The following is an 18,851-nucleotide window of genomic DNA, read 5'->3' as shown; positions in this document are numbered from 1 at the left end:
GTAAGCGTGTTTTGTAAGACAGCGTGTATATGGAAAGTATGCCGCCGTTCCCAGCAATTAGAAGGCAGAGGAATAAGTTCCAAATGCTATTGAGCGCACTACGCAGTCACGGTTGGTTTTTAGAGCTGGACCATTCCAGCCGAAACCAGCCAGAGGTGTAGCTAGACCCTCTTAGATTTCGCTGAAAAAAATTGTGTGCATTCCCTTATGGATGTGTTTGTAGGATATAAACTCCTTTTCTCGAGATTTCGCTTTCTTGAGCATTGGGGGCGCCTCGAACTTGGTCCAGACATTAAAAAGTGTTGTACGTTCCGCACGTCTTTCTGACACATATACAGACGACATTTCTGCGCTTTCTTTGTCTGGTGCTAGAGGGGAAGGGTCCATCTAGCTTCCCAAAGAGCATATGGAACGAGAATAAATCCGGTGACTTATGACTGAGTTATCACTTTTTACTTCCTAGACGACCTCAACTAACGAATGAGCTGCAGCGGAGTATGGGTAGGGAAAACATATTTTTTGTCGTTTAAGAAACAATACGCCTGTAGATTTTGATTATGTTACAAGAGGCGATTTGTTCTGCAAATAGCACGATTTGTTTCACTTCCTAGACGACCTCACCTGAAAAGTGATTTTTTTGCGAATCGTGGATATTCACAGTCGCTTAGTTCAACAATGAATATAGATCAGCGTCATATTTTTACGTGAAGCTAATCTCCATACAGTAGTTTGAGCATAAATAATTTCGGGATCCTGCGAGAATGCTAACTTGCTGAAAATTAATCGTAAAGATGGCCCAAAACGCGCTCCGTTCTTAAACTCTCACCATGTCACCAGATTCGTTCTTATTCCATATGGACTTCGGTAAGGTAGATCGACCCTTCTCCTCTAACACCAATCTAAGAAAGCCCAGAAATGTCGTCTGTATGTGTCAGAAGGACGCGTGGAACGGACAACACTTTTTCATGTTTGGGCCAAGTTCGAGGCTCCCCCAACGCTCAAGAAAACAAAATCTTGAGCAAAAAAGTTTATATCCTACATACACACCCCTAAAGGAATGCACACAATTTTTTTTTCAGCAAAATTTAAGCGGGTCGAGCTATACCTGTGGCTGGTTTTGGCTGGAATGGCCCAGCATGAGATGATCACGTTGCGATTCGCTGAAATTCACCGCTTGATTGCGGCGGAAATCCATTCTATCCATTCTATCCAATCTATGGCGGAAATCCATTGATTGAAATTCACATCGCTTGAAGGGACTTACGTACTTCTATTTGAAGAACCAAGCGACAAACGAGAGTAGATTAATCGAGACCCTACAATGCTATACTACAGGCTCATAATCCTCGGTTATAATGCCCCCCCTCCCCCCCACCAGCTCCGGTGGCGCAGCGGTAACGCGTGCGCTTGGAGACTGGGAGGTCCGCGGTTCGAATCCCCGGGCCGGCTGTGCCGTCTGCGGTTTTTCCTGGGTTTCCCTCAGATGTGTAATAGGCGTATGCCGGCACAGTTCCCCTGAAGTCGGCCCATGGACGCAGCTATCCTCCCCCCGAGCGGATTCCGCTCGGTCTTCCACTTCACCCTTTCCTCTCCTCCTCTCCACCTCCTTTCCCTTCCCGAGAAACATGCCGCCTAATCAGGCAGGCAGACCTCTCGGGTTCCTCCCAACGACACTCCTCCTCCTCCTCCTCCCCCTCCCCCCCGATTTGTTGCAAACGGGAGACATACGTCTTTTGTGACACTTAAGCACTACTGCGTTTGCATGCGGACGTGGGCGAACGTTGGTTGCAGTGGCAAGTTGGCAACACACGCGTACCAGGCCTTCTACAGCAGAGCGCAAGGAGTTCGCTTGAGCTGAACTTTTTTTCGACGCCCGCACCGAACCGCAAACGAAGAACCAATCGCCGCATTCCGCGCATGCGTGTTGAGGCGGGTCTTCTCTGCGTGAGACGAATTCATACATGGTGGCTGCAAACATTTGGCGCGTGGTGGGTGTAAGTAAAAAAAATATGCAGGATACATTGTATTTTCTTCGAACTTTCACCAGTGTCTGTCACGCCAGCTCAAACGTGAACACAAGGTTCCTGCTATACCGCTTCGTGGACGGAGGTCGCGAAAGACGCGTACTTGGTGCTACTTGCAGGGCCCACATGTGTGTGAACAGTTTGGGGGTGGCTTGTCTGGGCACGTACGTAGGCAGTAGGCACGCATCTGCACGCTATGAAACGTAGTGGTGTGAACCAAACTTTATTCATTCACCTTAACTGTCATGAGAGGGAGTGCGCCCATGTTATATGAAAACAAGCGATGCACAGGAATACATCATTGTTGCCCGGCGACGTCTCAGTCGCGCCCTTCATGCCAACAGGTTGCTCGCATTGTACTTTCCTTTTCAGGTTTGCAATCCACCTTGCGAGTGTAATAAATATACACTTATCTTTTTTTTTGTTCGTTACGGAATTTTTAGAAAAAACTAGCAGAGCGAAATAGATTCAGTATTAGCAGGTGGATTATACGGCGAGGCGAACATCCTGTAGGACAGCGTATGCAACAATTGGACGACTAATCGGCTTAAATTCATTAATTAAATTATTAATTCGATGGTTTATGGGAAATGCGAGATAGAAGTATTAGAGCCAGCCATTATTCAAACACACAGTCCTTATAAAACGGCCTGTGAAGCAAACGTACTTTGTAAAGATAAAATTGTCAAATTGCGCTATGCAAATGAGCCAAAACGAGAACTACACGCTTTTGGAGCGCAGAAGGAACGCGACCTTCGCCTTATCTGAGACTGATAGCGGTCTATCGGACCAACAGGTTAGCGCCTGCTCTAACCAGTTCCATCGCTCCAAAGCATGTGGCCCCCTCACATGGATTGCCTGTCGCTCTTTCTGAGCTGGAGTGGGGCGTAGTTCTGGTTTCGGCTCATTTGCATAGCAAAATCTGGAAATTTATATCTAGGTACGTTCGCTTCACAGGGTGTTGAATGAGGACGGTGAATTTGAATAATGATTGGCTCCAATTCTGTTATCTCGCATTTCCCATAAAACATGTAATTCATAAGTAAATAATGAATTTTAGCTAATTAGTCGTCGAGTACTTGCATAAACGCTATCCTACAGGATGTTCGCCCGGCCGTATAACCTACCTGCCAAAATTGCATCTATTTGGTTGTGCTAGTTTTTGCCTCTCTCGCCCCCTTCAACGCTACGGCTCTACCATCTGGAGACGGTTATTTCACTGAACACTTCGAAGGCCCCTCTGTATCCCACGCGCAAGACCTGTTGCAGCTGGTTTTGGGATGCGCTTACGAGTCTCTAAAATTTCCATCTGAGACATTATACCGTACGCTCTAGGCAATATTTGAAAAACGAGAACAAACACACGCCTTTTTTTTTTCTTCTCGAACGCTGAAAAAATAAAAAAATAAAAGAAGCTTCACGTTCCCGGAATGCTTGTTAAATGTAGAACTTTCTACTGGAAGCATTTAAAACACACAAACGTGGTATTGGATTATGGATGATCGGAAACTTAATTCTTCAAGCGCGACAATGAAAATCGCACAGCTGCAGGCTCACTATGCTGTTTGTTCGCTCATTTTTTGTGTTGCAAAATGTGTTTTCACTGTATTTTACACACTCCACGCCTACTGTAGTATCTTAGTACTGCTTTCTATGCTCTTCCGCAGGACTATATGTATTTTGAAAACACGACGGATACTCCAAGATATCGAAGACGACTCAACCCCATTTAAATTCTGCCGTCATCCTCGTGTTCTTCATCGTCGAGAGAGGTCGCAAGCACTTTGACGCAGCGGCCACAGTGTAAAGACCGCTATTTCGGCGTAATGCCCTCCCTGGTTAAGATGCTGCCATAGATGATCGCGTGTGCTTCGACATAGGACGTAAACTAATTCTGGAGCCATAACGTGTTACTAAAATACATTATTGCGCGTCCATATTATATCTTTCGAAGCTGTTTCCCTACGACGCGGACGTTTCAGTCTAATAATTACGATTCAGCGCTCCACCGTGTTACACTCTATGCGTCGTCCGCGGATTTTAGTGTATTCTTCCTTCTATACGGAATGCCTTGTACGTTGCCTAATCGCATGAACGAGCCATACAATGACGCCTAGAACTCCATGTCACATCAAAAGTATCCGGAGGGAACTGAGAGCCCAGAAGCGTAGATCCGTATTGAACTGCCACTTATTTTGTTGTAAATGGTTCTAAACGAACCTCGTTCAAAGACTCAGAACGGGAAATCTGTCAGTCAATAATTAGTGCATTCACAAGTTTTCTAAAGAACTCCCAAAACCTAATAGTGTCGGATCCTCCATGAGTGGGAGACGCCACCTGGATCTCCAGCATGTCTCCAGGCAACACCGCACCTCCGCTCCCCGCACCACGTCGAAAGAGTGCGAGTAGCCGCGCTGAGGGGATGGGAAAAGACCTTCGAGGAGCAATGTTGCCATGCGCGCGGCAGACTGGCCACTCAATGACCTGATACTTTCCAAAACTATCGAATCACTTTGATAATACTTCCGAGTCACACAATATTTTGGGAGAATGCACGGTTGAACTACGATATCAATTTGGTAGGATCCTCGAGGCACGAAATTTAGTCCGCAGTAAGGATTTCTGACAATATGAAGTGATCCGAAATGGGTTCGTATGCAATACGCACAGTCTCGTTTTTAAAGCAATTTTACATGTGTTGGAAGAGGGGTGCAGTGAAATGAAACGTGTGAAAAAAAAAAAAAAACTGGTAGATAATAGCACAGTTACAGAACCACCACCGACAGGTAAATGACCAGCTAAGATGCACACTTAGGAGTTTGCTACGAGCATATGCTGCGTAGCATAGTTAAGGTACCCCGCCATGACAGTGGAAGATCCTGAGGCAATCGTCCCGCCCCCTTTGGGGCGGGACGATTGCCTATGATTGCCGTATGATTGCCGTATGATTAAGCATTAGGGCGCGTTAAGTACCCAGCGCACTCTATCCACTCTGTCCCTCTCGCTCCGGAGCCTCCGTTAAACGGCCTTTTTCAAGGGACTGTAGAAGAGGTGGAGTTCCTCAACATGAGTCCCAACCGGCGATGATGGTACGCCACGGAGAGGTGATGACGGTGGCCTATCTCCATAGCCGGGCGCCGGTGGAACTGAGGCCGGTGCTCGAGGCGCGTGGCCATCTTCGTCGTTGTCCAAGGTCCGCTACAGTGTTTCCCCCTCAGAAGCGAGCGGCGAGAAAGAACGAAGAACCACGTCTACACCGGAGGGAGAGAGCAAGAGTGACCGTGGATGGGGGGACGTGCACAGCTGGATTCGTTCACGGTACGGCGCAGCACACGTTGCAGGATGAGGTCGATAAGTGGCGAAGTCGTTGTCGGGCGTTGGAGTCATGGCCTGGGGTGCTGCAGTCGGCACGGGAGTGCGCGGGACGGTGCCAGTTCTACCGGCACAGTCTAAGCGTGAGGCCGCGCATAGCATGAGACCCGCTGGGAGATTCCACCACCGCCGATCAGGGCTCGTGCGGAGGAACACCATCTCCTCTACAGGACCATGAAATCATTTTTGCGAATACCGCGTACTCTGCCGGAAGCGGTTGTCATGATCCTTCATTATCATACACACATCGACGTTTAGCCGTGCAAAAATAGCGGGGCGTGACCGCCGGATACATCCCTTCGAAGCGGACTTAGGTCATCGACGTCCAGTCCTCTCAGCCAATTCTGGACGACTGGGAGCGCATACCCTGCGGGACCACGCTAGTGTATGGTTTCGGATAGGACAACAACGACGTCGTATATCTGCCGCCGAAATCAGTAGAAATATGGGGAAACGCAAATTGTCAGCGATGTAGGAAGAGATTATGCGACGCACATAGGAATCTATCCGGTCTACAGGTCTAGGAATCGATACATACGCAGCAGCTCGCAAAAGGACAACGACAGATATTTTGTGACGAAGCAGCAGGGATGGGCATAAACACACTTTTCGGGTATTTAAATATAAATACAAAATACTACATGCCTAAATACTGCCTATAAATACTTTATGATGAAAGTAATTAAATACAAAATATAAATACATTAAGACTATTTAAATAAGCCGTAGTCGCTCATGCGCCAGAAAACCCTCAATCACTCACTCACTATTTAAATATTGTAACTACTTCTATAAATACCTTGAGCCGTCGAGGCACATTATCCTTTTAAATTATATAATAAATGGAGCCGCCTACGGATGCAACTCTGCTGCACACAATGCCCACATATTTATTTTTCCGTGATGCAGTGAGATGATTGCAGCATCTTGCGTGGACCGACTTTCCATTGAACGGAAACGTCTCCTTGAGTCTCAGGAGCAGCCGGGGGGGGGGGGGGGGGGGAGGGGGGGTTAGATACGACGGTAACGGGACAAGAACCGAGGACGACTCAAAACCAGCAAATGAACACTTTATTCAACATAGAGAAAGTGGAAGAAGCGATAACGAGTTCTGAATAAAACCGGAGCACAAAACACGGACAAGAACACACATAGACGACACTTGCTCCACTATCAACAGATTCTTTAATGGCAGCAATCCTTAAATAGGGGTTGCCGAGGGGAAAGGGGAAAACAAAACAAGTCACTTTTCATGTTCTACATCTGCCTTCTAGATATTTAAATTCTTCACGTGTCAGTGCCACAGACGGTTCGCTGACACAATTACATTTGCGCAATCTCTCGATTAACGAACCGTCTGTGGCACTGACACGTGAAGAATTTAAATATCTAGAAGGCAGATGTAGAACATGAAAAGTGACTTGTTTTGTTTTCCCCTTTCCCCTCGGCAACCCCTATTTAAGGATTGCTGCCATTAAAGAATCTGTTGATAGTGGAGCAAGTGTCGTCTATGTGTGTTCTTGTCCGTGTTTTCTGCTCCGGTTTTATTCAGTCATGTACCAACAGGCCCAGTCTGCCATTTTGATGATAACGAGTTCATTAGCTGGTTTTGAGTCGTCCGCGGTTCTTGCCCCGTTACCGTCGTGTCTAACCCCCCCCCCCCCCCCCGGCTGCTCCTCGGACTCAAGGTGATGTTTCCGTTCAATCGTACACACCAGCTTGCTTGCCTCCTTCGACTTTCCATCTTCAGCGACGACAGTGAAAAACTCCCCGTCAAAGACTGTCCTGTGCGCTGCAGTCATTGTCCTGGGTTCCCAGTGAATGCCCCTAACGCCCCTAAAGCCACTAGGCTTTGTCAAGTGACGCAAGGGGGTTACGAATCACATCTTTCCCAAATTGTCACTCATCACGTGTGTTCGGGGATTTCCGTCCTTCTAGAAAACAGCACAATCTGCGAATGCATCGCCACCCCCTTGCTTCAGTCTTGGAAGCGGGGATGGAAATAAGAATTGTCTTATTTCCCCGAACACACGTGATGAGTGACCTGTAGCCTGTAACCAAGATACCCTTCATCGCTGGAGGCTAACAATGTGGAACTCGAGGGATGCATTCGTGCGGTGAAAGAAGCGGTGAGCAATTGTCCGGCTTCAGCGGTTCTGTGGTGAGCAATTGTCCGGTGAGCAATTGTCCTGGATCCTCGCGAGAGAACTGTGATCACCAATTAATGTAACAGGAACCGAATGCAAGAAATCTTACGTAGGCTAATTGTTGGTATCTGCTGATGATGATGACTGGAGCTTTTATGGCTCACAGGGCGCCGCTCATGGGCGCCGTGCACTAGCTGGAGTACGCTGCGGTCGCTTGATCGGCACGCGAAATCGCCACCCGTGGCGATTTCGCGCGTAACGGTCTGGTACTGACGCCGCATCGGCGCCTTCGCGTATATAGCTTAGAAGCTTATACGGGTGGTTTCCCGAATTTTAGATGTCGGCTTTGGGGCTTTGGCTACGTGGCCTCACTATACTTTGGCCTCATTAACCCGTGAGACTACTTTTGTGGAAGTGGTTTGTTGGAAACCGGATATGTAATGATAATAATAACGTTTTATTAGTGCTAAAGAACGGCCACAGCGGCCTTAGTATAGGTGTACATCAGACACATTGTCGCAAATTGCAACACAGAAGCAGCCAGCAATACCATACAAAAGAAAAACACGACAGAAGAGAAGAAGAGAAGAAACATATAATTGCTGTTCGACAAACGCGTGATTGCTTTTGTGCGCGTGTGTGTGTGTGTGTGGACGAATAGGAAGGAGCAAAGAACCACTTGTAAACCGAGATCGCAAGATTTGGCAACTATAATAAGATCATAGGGACATAATGCACCTACATAAAATGATGACGGGTTGCGAAACTCAGCTCGGGGAGGACAAATAATTCCCATATTCCCCTGTGTTCGCATGCAAGCTGTATATTGAAGGAAGACCAGGTCCAAAAGCCACTCTTCGACGACACGCCGCAAAATTAGGGTCCGAGTAAAAGAGATACATACTTGTAGCGTTCCAGTCTCCGAAACCGACCTCCTGGTCCGGACACTAGGCATAACTTTATTGTTTTTCCTAATGTCCCATGCTTTTCCTCGTCCTCGTCTTTTCCTACGTTACAGTACTGTACGACATATAGCAGACATTAAATTTAGCCAAGCTCCACCATGTTCATTGGTCATTCATTGGTGTATTTCGCAAGAACTTTTTCACGGGTTTTTCCTGGGTTTTCCTCAGACGCTTTCAGACATATGTCGGCACAGTTCCCCTAGAAGTCGGCCCAGGACGCACATTTCCCCAGGGTGTCAGTCGTGACGTTGCCCACATACGTGAGGCCGACAACGGCAAGCCCTTTCACCATCACCACCACCACCACCACTTTTTCACGCCAGCTGCTGTGCTATAAGTATCGCTATAAGTATCGCCCGCATCGCGCTGCTCAACTGGTCACTGACAAATATACTAAATGCAAGGAATGAGTTCTAAGTTAGAAACAACAGATTGAGCAGGAAGTTGGATGGATTGCTGTGAAAGCGCTCTCTCTTTTCAAATATTTGACTGGCGGGAACCGGCGGGACGATACAGCGAGAAGGACGAAAACTTTACGGCAAGTTGCCTCTGTTTCACACTAACTTGGTTGTCGTGGCAGAGTATACCACATAGAATTGGTTTCCATTTTATCTTCTCCTTTGTCTTTTTATCGCGACTTTGCAGCCTTATTGGCGTCATTTCATTCGCGTCACAACCCTCATAGATGGCACACGTAAAGTACTATACCTGTACGGAGTGCAAACGGTCACACTTTAAAGAGACGCTGAAGAAAAAAATGCTGAAGTGCTTATGCTTATAACCAAACCATGCATAGATTTGCACACAACCAAGCTTAATGGTATGGTGGCTAGATAATATGCCTGGTGTGAGGAGCTGCCGATGCCCCTGCTCCGTGGCTGGGTACGCTACTCTACGGGTGTATGCCACTCCAACGCCTCCTCCAAGGCGTTTGCTAGTAGTACAGTGCTGGACAAAAGTTTATGGAACACGCTCGCCGCCACATTCCTTACTCAGAGCGACACGCTAGCAGGTCACAAAGTATTATGCAGACAAAGCATGTGCAGATCATTCTTACATACGAACAGAGTGCAAAGATCGCAATAAACGTCAAGGATATTTAAAAAAGAACCTCTGCTTACGCACTCAAAACGCAAGCACAAAGAAAGCAAGAGCGTACACTTCCAAACACTCATAGAAACACTCTGCAAGTCATACGCGCAGGCACTGGCAGACACGAAAGTCTCCCCCCGAACGATCGCCGAGCCACCACTCTCCGCTCGGCCGCCGAACTGAAGTTCTCGCGCGAGTTTCCTGACCAGAAAGAGTATTGAGTGACCGTGGTTCCTACCAACGACGCCGGCGTCCTCCGGGGAGGTTTACGTGGTGGATAAGTCACGTGATGCTGACCGACGGAGGGGAAAATGGGAGAGATGTCTTCTCCCTCCTTTGTGTTTTCTCCAAGGTTGGAGAGGTCGGAGGACATATCACGTGGGGCTCCGCTAACGGAGTGCAAAAAGTGAGCCCCCCGGAAGACCTGAAGGGCAACAACGTTGCCATGTGAGAGCCGGGCGCTCAGTCGGTTAATAATATGACGTCACAATTCTGAAAATTAAAAATCAACTTTCTCCAGCTTTCGCGTCACGTAGAGCCAAAATATTTTGCAGGAATGTAAAGTGAGACAAGAAGATTTCAGTGACACAACTTCGGTAGGGTTCTGAAAATACGACATTTTGTCCGTAGTGGCACTTTAAAGGAGCAGCCTGTTCAAGAAAGGGCACCTAAACAACTATGTGTGTTTCTCTATATAATTTCAACTTGAATTATTGATTGGAGTATGATTTGTTATCTGCTGCTATTTGTATGATTTATGTATCTATGTTTAGGCTAGAGTTGCATATAGGTGTTGTTAATGATTGTCTGCATGTAGTACACAATAAACTGTGTTCTGTGTTTGTCATTAAGCATAAGTGTATTAAGGTTGTTGCAGCCCTTGTAGAATCAAAGGTATGTCTATCTAAATGTCTGTCCTTGCCTTATGCATTGCTTTTCAATTAATAATAATAATTGGGTGTTTACGTCGCGAGACAGCTGAGAACATGAACGACGCCACAGCGGTCGGTGTGTGGATTGTTTTTGCCCAACTGAGGGTTCTTTAACGAGCGATGAAAGCTCATCACACGCACCCGGTATTTAACGTCCCTTGCGGAAGACTGCGTGCCTAAGCAACTTGTATCCTGCCACCAAGTCGCTGGCGTCCTCGGCAGGGTTCGAATCCACGACCTTGGGATCAGAAGGCGAACACGTTACCGACTGAACCACCAAGGCCGGTACTTCCCCTTTAATGTTGACCTCTATACCTGTACTGCTCATCTTCAGCCCCTGAAAAAGAACAAAAAGTGGTGATTGCTTAAAGGGACCGAAAAGTGAATATAAACCTATCGAAACTGTTCAGCGAAAAGCTTGAACCTTCAAAAGTTCAAATATCAAAGAACTCCGCTGAAATCGCTTTAGTTTTTCTGTAATCGAATTTTCCATAATTGCATGTCCAGGGACCTAGTAGGAAACCGGGCAGTCTGTCAACAATTGCATGGCCCCGCGCCATCTGTCGAGGACGCATGTAATACGCGCACTTCCGGGCACTAATCCGGCGAAAACGAAAATGGGAGTGGGCATTTGTGACCAATTTCTACGTCAAGAACGTCGAGCCTCTTGAACATGAGTGCGCTGGAATTCCGCATTTGAGAACTGTCGCTCACACAGAACTGTGGTTCATGCGTTAACGTGCTGGAAAGTGTATTCTTCGCGGCAGAAGATTCCTCGTCCAGAGATTAATCGGAGTCACATTCGTCCTCAGCAGTAGCTCACCGTGCCGTGAACATCGACTGCTTTGTGAAATTTCCATGTATCAGGGAAAAGCACTTGTGTAAGCCGCAACAAGCGCTGTTTTTTCGTCGTGGAGGTGTTCATGTGTGAAATGCAATCCGACGGATACTACGGTTTTTGCTGCCGAGAGGTAGAGAATGCGTGTGAAAAGCAGACAGACAATTGCATCAGAACTACCGTATATTTCGATATACTGTGCCTTGACACCGAAGTACTGCAAGTGTCATTTACATACATCCGAGAAGCCGAAGAGCATGGCAACGTACACGGCAGCGCCGTGTTGTCTTTACGCGCTACCTGAACGGCAAACTGGACGGAAAACCCTTATTTCTGCAGGAAATTCCGTTATACCACCTGTCGGCCATTCACAAGATGGATATGTGGTGCTCCGAGAAAATACAATAGAAAGTACTCCACTGGATCTCGATCTGCGTCATGCATGCTATTAGGGATGCTTTCCCATCAGTGCGCTGACTTTTCGCATTGCTTTTTCTTTGCTGTCACAGCATATTATAATTACTAGTGTGTTCCTGGAGGGTTAAGTAACCTGTGGGCATAGATGTATTTTCAGGTTATACTCAAGTCTCAATTGTATATGTGAGGAGTAAGTAAGATAATTTTCATCCGTGTCATTCAGCTCAACTGTGTTCATAACCTTTTAGTATACTTCTTAGTGACTACGTTTCCAAATGTCAATTAATATTTAAACCAAGATTGGGATTTAACACTTAATTAGCTCTGTTTTGGTAAACGGAGTAACTGATTCATTATCACGTCACCAACTAAAATTTGTAAAGGACTTGAGGGCTGACTTCAAGTATTATTAACCCTTGATCTCGGTTCAAAGTTTATCATACACCATTGGTGTGCATAGTACTCCAAAATGGCTACATAATTTATAGCATAAGTTCTCTGTTACTGTAATTGAGATGTACTTTTGTAAAGTACTTTTGATAGTCATGCAAATTGAAACTGGCTTCAGTGTACACTACAAATGCATCGTAACATTTAATTGAAATATAATATAAGAGTAGAAGCAACATTTTGTCACAACCCAAACTATATCTCTCTTTTTTATTGTCCAGGGATTTAGGAAACAGAGTAGGACTTCCTGCCCTCTGATGTTTTGACGTACTTGATAGAGTTCTAAAACCTGCAACAAAATAAACAAGAGAAGTATAAACAGTTTCGTCTTTCCCTTTCGAATTCAACAAGCTAGTTATATTTTACCATTTGTGCAGTTTTGTATTCTCTGTTGGTGAAAAGATTACAGGGACAATAATGCTGCAGAGCCAACAGTGACTACACAGTAGATCCTACAGATTTAGGACCAATATGATGTGGTAACCTTGCATGGCTCACTACACACACTGAACAATTCCAGTAGTGGGGCTTAAAAGACAATGAAATTTCACTGTTTCAATGGTCATTCAAGTGTAGAGGATGCATCTCTAGAAAATTAATTCGCGTTCCTTAATCATATAACAACACCTCTTCACACAGGAAGTATTCTTCTACCATTCAAACAAGCTAGCAGTTCTCATCGGTTTCTTCTCCTACTGTTGACGTCGTACTAACGTTCTGCACCTGTCCAAAGACTCCATAAATGTCACAAAGTCTGCAACACCTAACAAATCTACTGCTTCCATATCTGGACTTTGCATACCTGCTTTCAGCTATTTCTGTAATGTCAACTTGAGTGCCTGAATCACGCAATACGTAGTAGTCTGGCGCCACTCCAACACTAGAAGGCCCCTGAAATTAAATTTGTTGATGTTGACAATATTGGGACAAGTAGGATAACATAAGTTAAATGGAATACGTCATCGTTATATTATAATTTATACGTGTGTGACGTCTGTACATACCTAAGAGTTGTGTTGAACTCGTCACTTCGGTGAAGCAAAATCACTGGTTAATGAACGGCAATTTGCTTCGGACGCCTTCGCAATTCGCCGTCTACGGCATCTTCTTCGTAGTCATCGGCAGCAAAATAAGCTCAGCACACACGACACCACTGCTGTGTCTAATAGCCGAGTGTTTCGAACCACATTCGTTCTCCCGCTCACTCCTCTTGTGGCAGAAAACGAAGATGAACGAACTTGATTTTAGCATCCCCGAACACCAAAACTACACCAGGCAGATGTAGATATCCTGAATACGTGACACAGCATCCACGAACATGTCATCCACTTCCACTTACTATTTCGCGAGACCAACATGACCACCCTCGACGTAAACAATAAACGCGATAACACAGACGGCCTCGCAGATGGCGCGGTGGATCGTAGCCCGTAGCGGCGAAGTAGCTGAATGCTTTATTAACGTAGAAACTATGGAAGTGAGCGTCATTTTTAAAATGTCGTTTAGCTGTAAGATCCTGTGCGTCAACTTTGTTCTCTATAAAATTAGCTCTCACGTGGTAAAGATTGACCAATCCCTGGGAGCCTTGGACCGGAAACCGCCGAAACCCAAGTTTCTCTTTTTCGCCGTTTGTTGGCAGCACCGTCCATGTTCCGGCAATGTTCAAAATATTTATACGTAAAAAATATGCCGAATTGAGAAGTAATGCTTTCTGTGTCTTATCAAACAATGATGTTGTGCACGACAGTGGGCAAAAATATGGGGGTTATTTTTCACTTTTCGGTCCCTTTAATAAAAGCGATTGATAAAAACGTGAATGTTTTAAAGTTTAATATGCACTTATATCTACAAAATGGTGGACCGTGCTTCATCATGTACAGACCGCGCAAGACACTCTCACAGCTGAACAGCTCAGCTGCCTTGTTGCCGCAGCACCAGAGCATGACGAGAAGGTCGTTTTCTTGCTATGTGGATCATTCTGTACAGCCAAATGTTAAGATGTCCAGGGAGGCCATTATCTGGCTACTGTACGCTATTGCCAAAGGCATGGCACAGAAGGATATTACACAATTGGCGTACCCCATAATGCTGCTCCACCGAAAAGCGCTCGAGGACTGGGCCTGCTTTGTCCGGCAGCTGGTCAGCTCCGAACTGGCCAGACGGCCACGCATAGAGGGCCCTAGGAAAGAAGTACAAGTGGACGAAATCCTGCTTCGTGGCAGACGGGAAGCCAACAGAGGCAGGACACTCAGCGGCGACAGCCAGCCGCGGTCGCGAAACTACGGGGACGGGGTGATCGGGGCCCCTGGGTGGCTGGAATGGTTTCCTCCAGCACGGGTGAGCTCCGCATTAAGATCGTGGGGCAGAGGGACGCGAGCACACTTGGTCCACTCATTCGGCGGAATGTCGCACCGGGCACGAAAGTAGCGACAGACGAATTGCGGGCCTACAGGTGCCTAAGCAACCTGCGTGAGGTCAACGGGGCACACATGAATCTGCAGCACGCTACTCTTAACCACAGCGTGAATTTTGTGTGTCCCGCGACGGGCGCCAACACCCAGCGCATCGAAAGCCCCTGGGTGAAGGCCAAGCAGCAGATCATGCGAAACGGAAAGGGGACGACACGAGCGCTGCTGCAGGGACACCTCGATTGGATGTGGTGACAGTCGCTATGAGGCCCTCAGCGTTGTCAGGGCCTTTTCCATCGCCTGATTGTCCTAGTGGAAAAACATTATGCACAATAACCAGCCACCATCAGCACGGAGAGATCCCGCCGGTTGCAACGAGAACAACAACAATTTCATTTTTAATATGACGAATGGGGGTTTCATCAAGCCGCCGGTTAGTGATGCGTGCAGAATCTGAAAAAACTTGCTGAAAAGCAGCTGCCCCGATGATGGAACATACAGACGGACAAACAGAACGGGACAGCAGCCCTGCACAATCTCGTATTTGTGCAGGGCATTCGTACTTGACCGGGAATCATGACGTACAGGTGCGGGTCCCACTGCTGTCTGCTTTTTTTTCTTTCTTCTTTTGTTGACCGGTGCGACACTTAGAGCTTTCGTGGAGCTGAACACTGCGCTCAGATTCGGGTAGCCAGGAATGCTCCTTCCCTTGACGACCTTCACAGCATTGTGTCACTGGTGGACGTCGCCGGGTTACCTCCGGTTGACACAGGAAAGTGATAGCCAAAGCCATTCTCGAACAAGACCCAAGTCGCATTCACGATGCAAATAAATAGCTTGTTTCGTAACACACACAGCATGCGCACGTCGCACCACATTACATGCTATCAGCAGCGTAGCCGGAAAAAAAAATATTTCGGGAGGTGTTCTATGGGGACTTTACGTAGGAGAGGAGGATTCCCGTCGTTTCCCTCCCCCAAACTGGCTACCAAAGGTATGTTTTCGGGGGGAGGGGTTTTGAACACCCAAAACCCCCTGGCTAAGCCACTGCGCGCTATAAACTCGTCACTGTCAGGCTGCAGCTGCCACTCCGTTATTGGGGTACACGAGCTCACAAAACCAGCAAGGAAAAGCAAAGGAGAGGTTAGTACAGGCCATGGGAGTACGAGGGAAAGGGTCACTTGTGGAAATTCCACTCTTTACTCGTGGGTAGTTAAGCGCATACTCTGGAGGGGCGAATATCGCCCCTCCAGAGTATGCGCGTCCCCCTTGCGTCAACGGGTGGAACCAGCGAAAAGAGTACAGCCGGTGCAGCGGTACACTGAAACCATAGCGAAACGCATTCGGCGTGGGCGCGCTGTTATCGTTGGCTATAAACGATCAATCGTCGGAACGAATGGGTTCGCGTTTTGCGGATCGGGAAGAAGGTCAATAAAGCAATGCTGGTTTGCTTAAGACATTTCAAGAAGGGTGATTACTTCCTCCCAGGTAGGCACTTATTTACGATTTGAATTAGTTTGTGACGATCTGTCGTGTTGTCGTAGTATGTGTTCAACTGCCCATTAGCGCTAAGGAATCGCCAGTTTGGATAGTTGAGTGTTCGTCTGCCTGTGTCTCTGCAACATTTAGATCTTCAAAGCCAGAAACGGTGGCTGAAAAAGACGACAGTGCCTTCGGAGAACCTGCCACTGTTGTCCACCCACGGATGCCACAAAGGAGAGGTTGAAATCAGACCTGCAGCAATAGCGTCATCTACGACTCCTTCAGAGGCAGAAGCGGGAGGAATCCCATCGACACATGGAAGTAATGGTAGGTTTGATTTTGCCTTTGTTTACACAGCATGATGCTACTTCCATTCATGTCAGCAAACCTGCCCACGGTGCTACCCTCTTTTCACATCATTCTTTAGATGCATAATGTAAAAAACCCCGAGACTAGGGAACACGAAGGGACAGACACAAACGTGACCTTCGTGTTCCCTAGTCTCGGGGTTTTTTACATTATGCATCATCTTCACCAGCTCGCTTGCTTCCTAGCCATTTTTTCATTCTTTAGATGGTTGGATTGCTTATTTTTGTGACTCCCTTCGGCTGCTCGATTTGATTGAATCTCACGTACTATAATTATTTTATCTGGTCATATTTCATCTCTCACTTCTGGTAATGATTCCTACAACGCAGTGGAGGTCAAAATTCAATGGATGGTAAGCATATGCTGTAAGTGCATAAAAAGGCAATACGCCTTGTCTTATTCTGTGCAGGAACGCACCAAGTGTGAAAGCGAGGAGATACAGGAAGAGGAAAGGTCTGTCTACGAGGCCGATGATACAGACATCAGAGCACAGGAAGAGCAGGATGCAACATAATTGTTGAAAAGCCTGTCTGCTGGCAGCATGGCGAAACATACATACAAGTTACATCTGGGGGGAATGTAAGGTCCGATATGTATCAGTAGCTTCGAGCTACTGGACTTCCTCTGCAATGCCTTGGTAGCCGCTGTGTCCGCGAGCTCGTTACCGGGTATCCCGACGTGGCTGGGCACCCAGCAAAGTGCCAAGGAAAGACCTCTGTTTATTATGCGGCTAGACAGGTGTTTTGCTCGCAGAACGAGCAGGTTTTTTGGTGGTTACAGGCTACGTATAGCCTGCAGGAAACTAAGCGAATCAGTCTACATAACTGATGACCTGATGGAAAGTTGTAGTATGTATTTAGTGCCAAGATTATGCCATAGACTTCTGCGGTGAAAATGAAAGCTGGGTCATTCCACGCCAAATGATCCAAAGGTCCTGCTCGACCCCCCGCACTTCTGGACCAAAAAATTATCGTGGATATCCTATGGTACTAACAGACATTTCTCAAAGCTTTACTGGGGAATATTGAGCCCCTGTCATTTTACGCGGAGTCAAAGTTTTAGCTAAGCACGAAAACCATAGTATGCTTGAAATAATCGGACGGGTGCATCGCTCGCGTTACACGCATAATTATGGTGGTCAAACGGATGACTGGGTTCAGAAAATGTGCTGAAGGAGCAATTTCTGGGAAATTTCCACTTTTAGTGCCCTAAAACGCCCCAGCTATAGGCGCTTTTTCTTTCGAGTTTGCGATTTTTCAAATATACTTTACGTAACAGCTGGAATCCTTGAAAACTTTGTGGCCGTTCACGAGGACCCATTCTACGAGCCAGCTGGTTTTCATCGCCCTCAATGCAGCAGTTTTTGCCATAGTACACCTCAAACCTAGCGATTTTCGCAAAGTTTGACATTTTTATGGCCAATTTTGAAAAGGAAGCGGTCGTCACAGAACAGCAAGTTGGTACAAATTAGGTAACGGAAACCCTCAGCCAAAACATGTAAAACACTAAACTGGTACCTTTCGATAACCGCGAGAAAATATTGTTTTTCGATTAACATAGTACGCGGAGGTGCACGCACTCTCTGGTGGAGGGAGAGCGTTGGTGAGGATCGCGGGCCATGCGCGCTGCAACGCGACAGCTCAGATACGCTGCTGCTTGTCGCACGATGCCAAAAACGATAATTTGAACTTGTGTGCACCGGTCTAGTGCATGCACAACCCCAACGTCAACCCCAATGTCGAGACAGGGAGGGAAACTGCCGCCACCAGTATAGCAACGGGAGTGCATGCTTTGCATTACAAACCCGACGGAAACTATTAGCCGCGTGAAAGCACTTTTACTTACACCTTCCTGTTATCATTTTCATACGAGTTATACAAAAACAAAACGTCTGCAACGCAAATCAATGGCCATGCTCAGTACCCTAGCATGCGCAAAGAACCCAATATGACATCCCGTAGTTGCGAGGATCATATACGTAGCCTACAAAGTTGAAAATTTATCACTGGGAAAGCGTTGTTTTCCTAGTCCTCCATTGACAGTTGCCTGCTTTTGGAGACAGTAGCCTGCGGTACAGGTGGCAGCATGCCGCAGGCTCTACACGTTGGTCAGCTTTGCATATGCCGCCTGGTTATTGCGCTCGTAAAAGGCAAATATATGGTAAGATGGGAACCTTTTGGAGATAGCGACTCTCGGGGAGATACAAATCTCTTCTCTGGGATGCAAATCCCAACGACACGTGAGCATACGTGTCTAAGTTTTATTGCTCTGTGGCTCGCAGGACAGACCCTGTCAAGTGTCGGGACGACTTTGTCGATCACGTGACGCATAAATTGGAATCACTGAAATACTACC

General features: G+C 46.9%; 1 protein-coding gene across 2 annotated transcripts in view; it reads left to right on the top strand.

The window, feature by feature from the left end:
• Positions 1 to 3,930, top strand: part of LOC135372413 (phospholipid scramblase 2-like) — a 59,780-nt gene extending 55,850 nt beyond the window's left edge. For both annotated transcript variants that reach the window (XM_064606027.1, XM_064606028.1), the window contains exon 7: positions 3,692 to 3,930. In XM_064606027.1, coding sequence (XP_064462097.1) covers positions 3,692 to 3,757 — 66 coding nt within the window. In that variant the 3' untranslated portion in view covers positions 3,758 to 3,930. The remainder of the gene's footprint in view (positions 1 to 3,691) is intronic.
• The last annotated feature ends 14,921 nt before the right edge of the window (positions 3,931 to 18,851 follow it).

The sequence above is a fragment of the Ornithodoros turicata genome, unplaced genomic scaffold (genome assembly GCF_037126465.1).
Source record: "Ornithodoros turicata isolate Travis unplaced genomic scaffold, ASM3712646v1 Chromosome15, whole genome shotgun sequence".
Lineage (NCBI taxonomy): Eukaryota > Metazoa > Arthropoda > Arachnida > Ixodida > Argasidae > Ornithodoros > Ornithodoros turicata.
The sequence above is the reverse complement of the archived record's forward strand: the minus strand, read 5'-3'. Positions and strand labels throughout refer to the sequence as shown.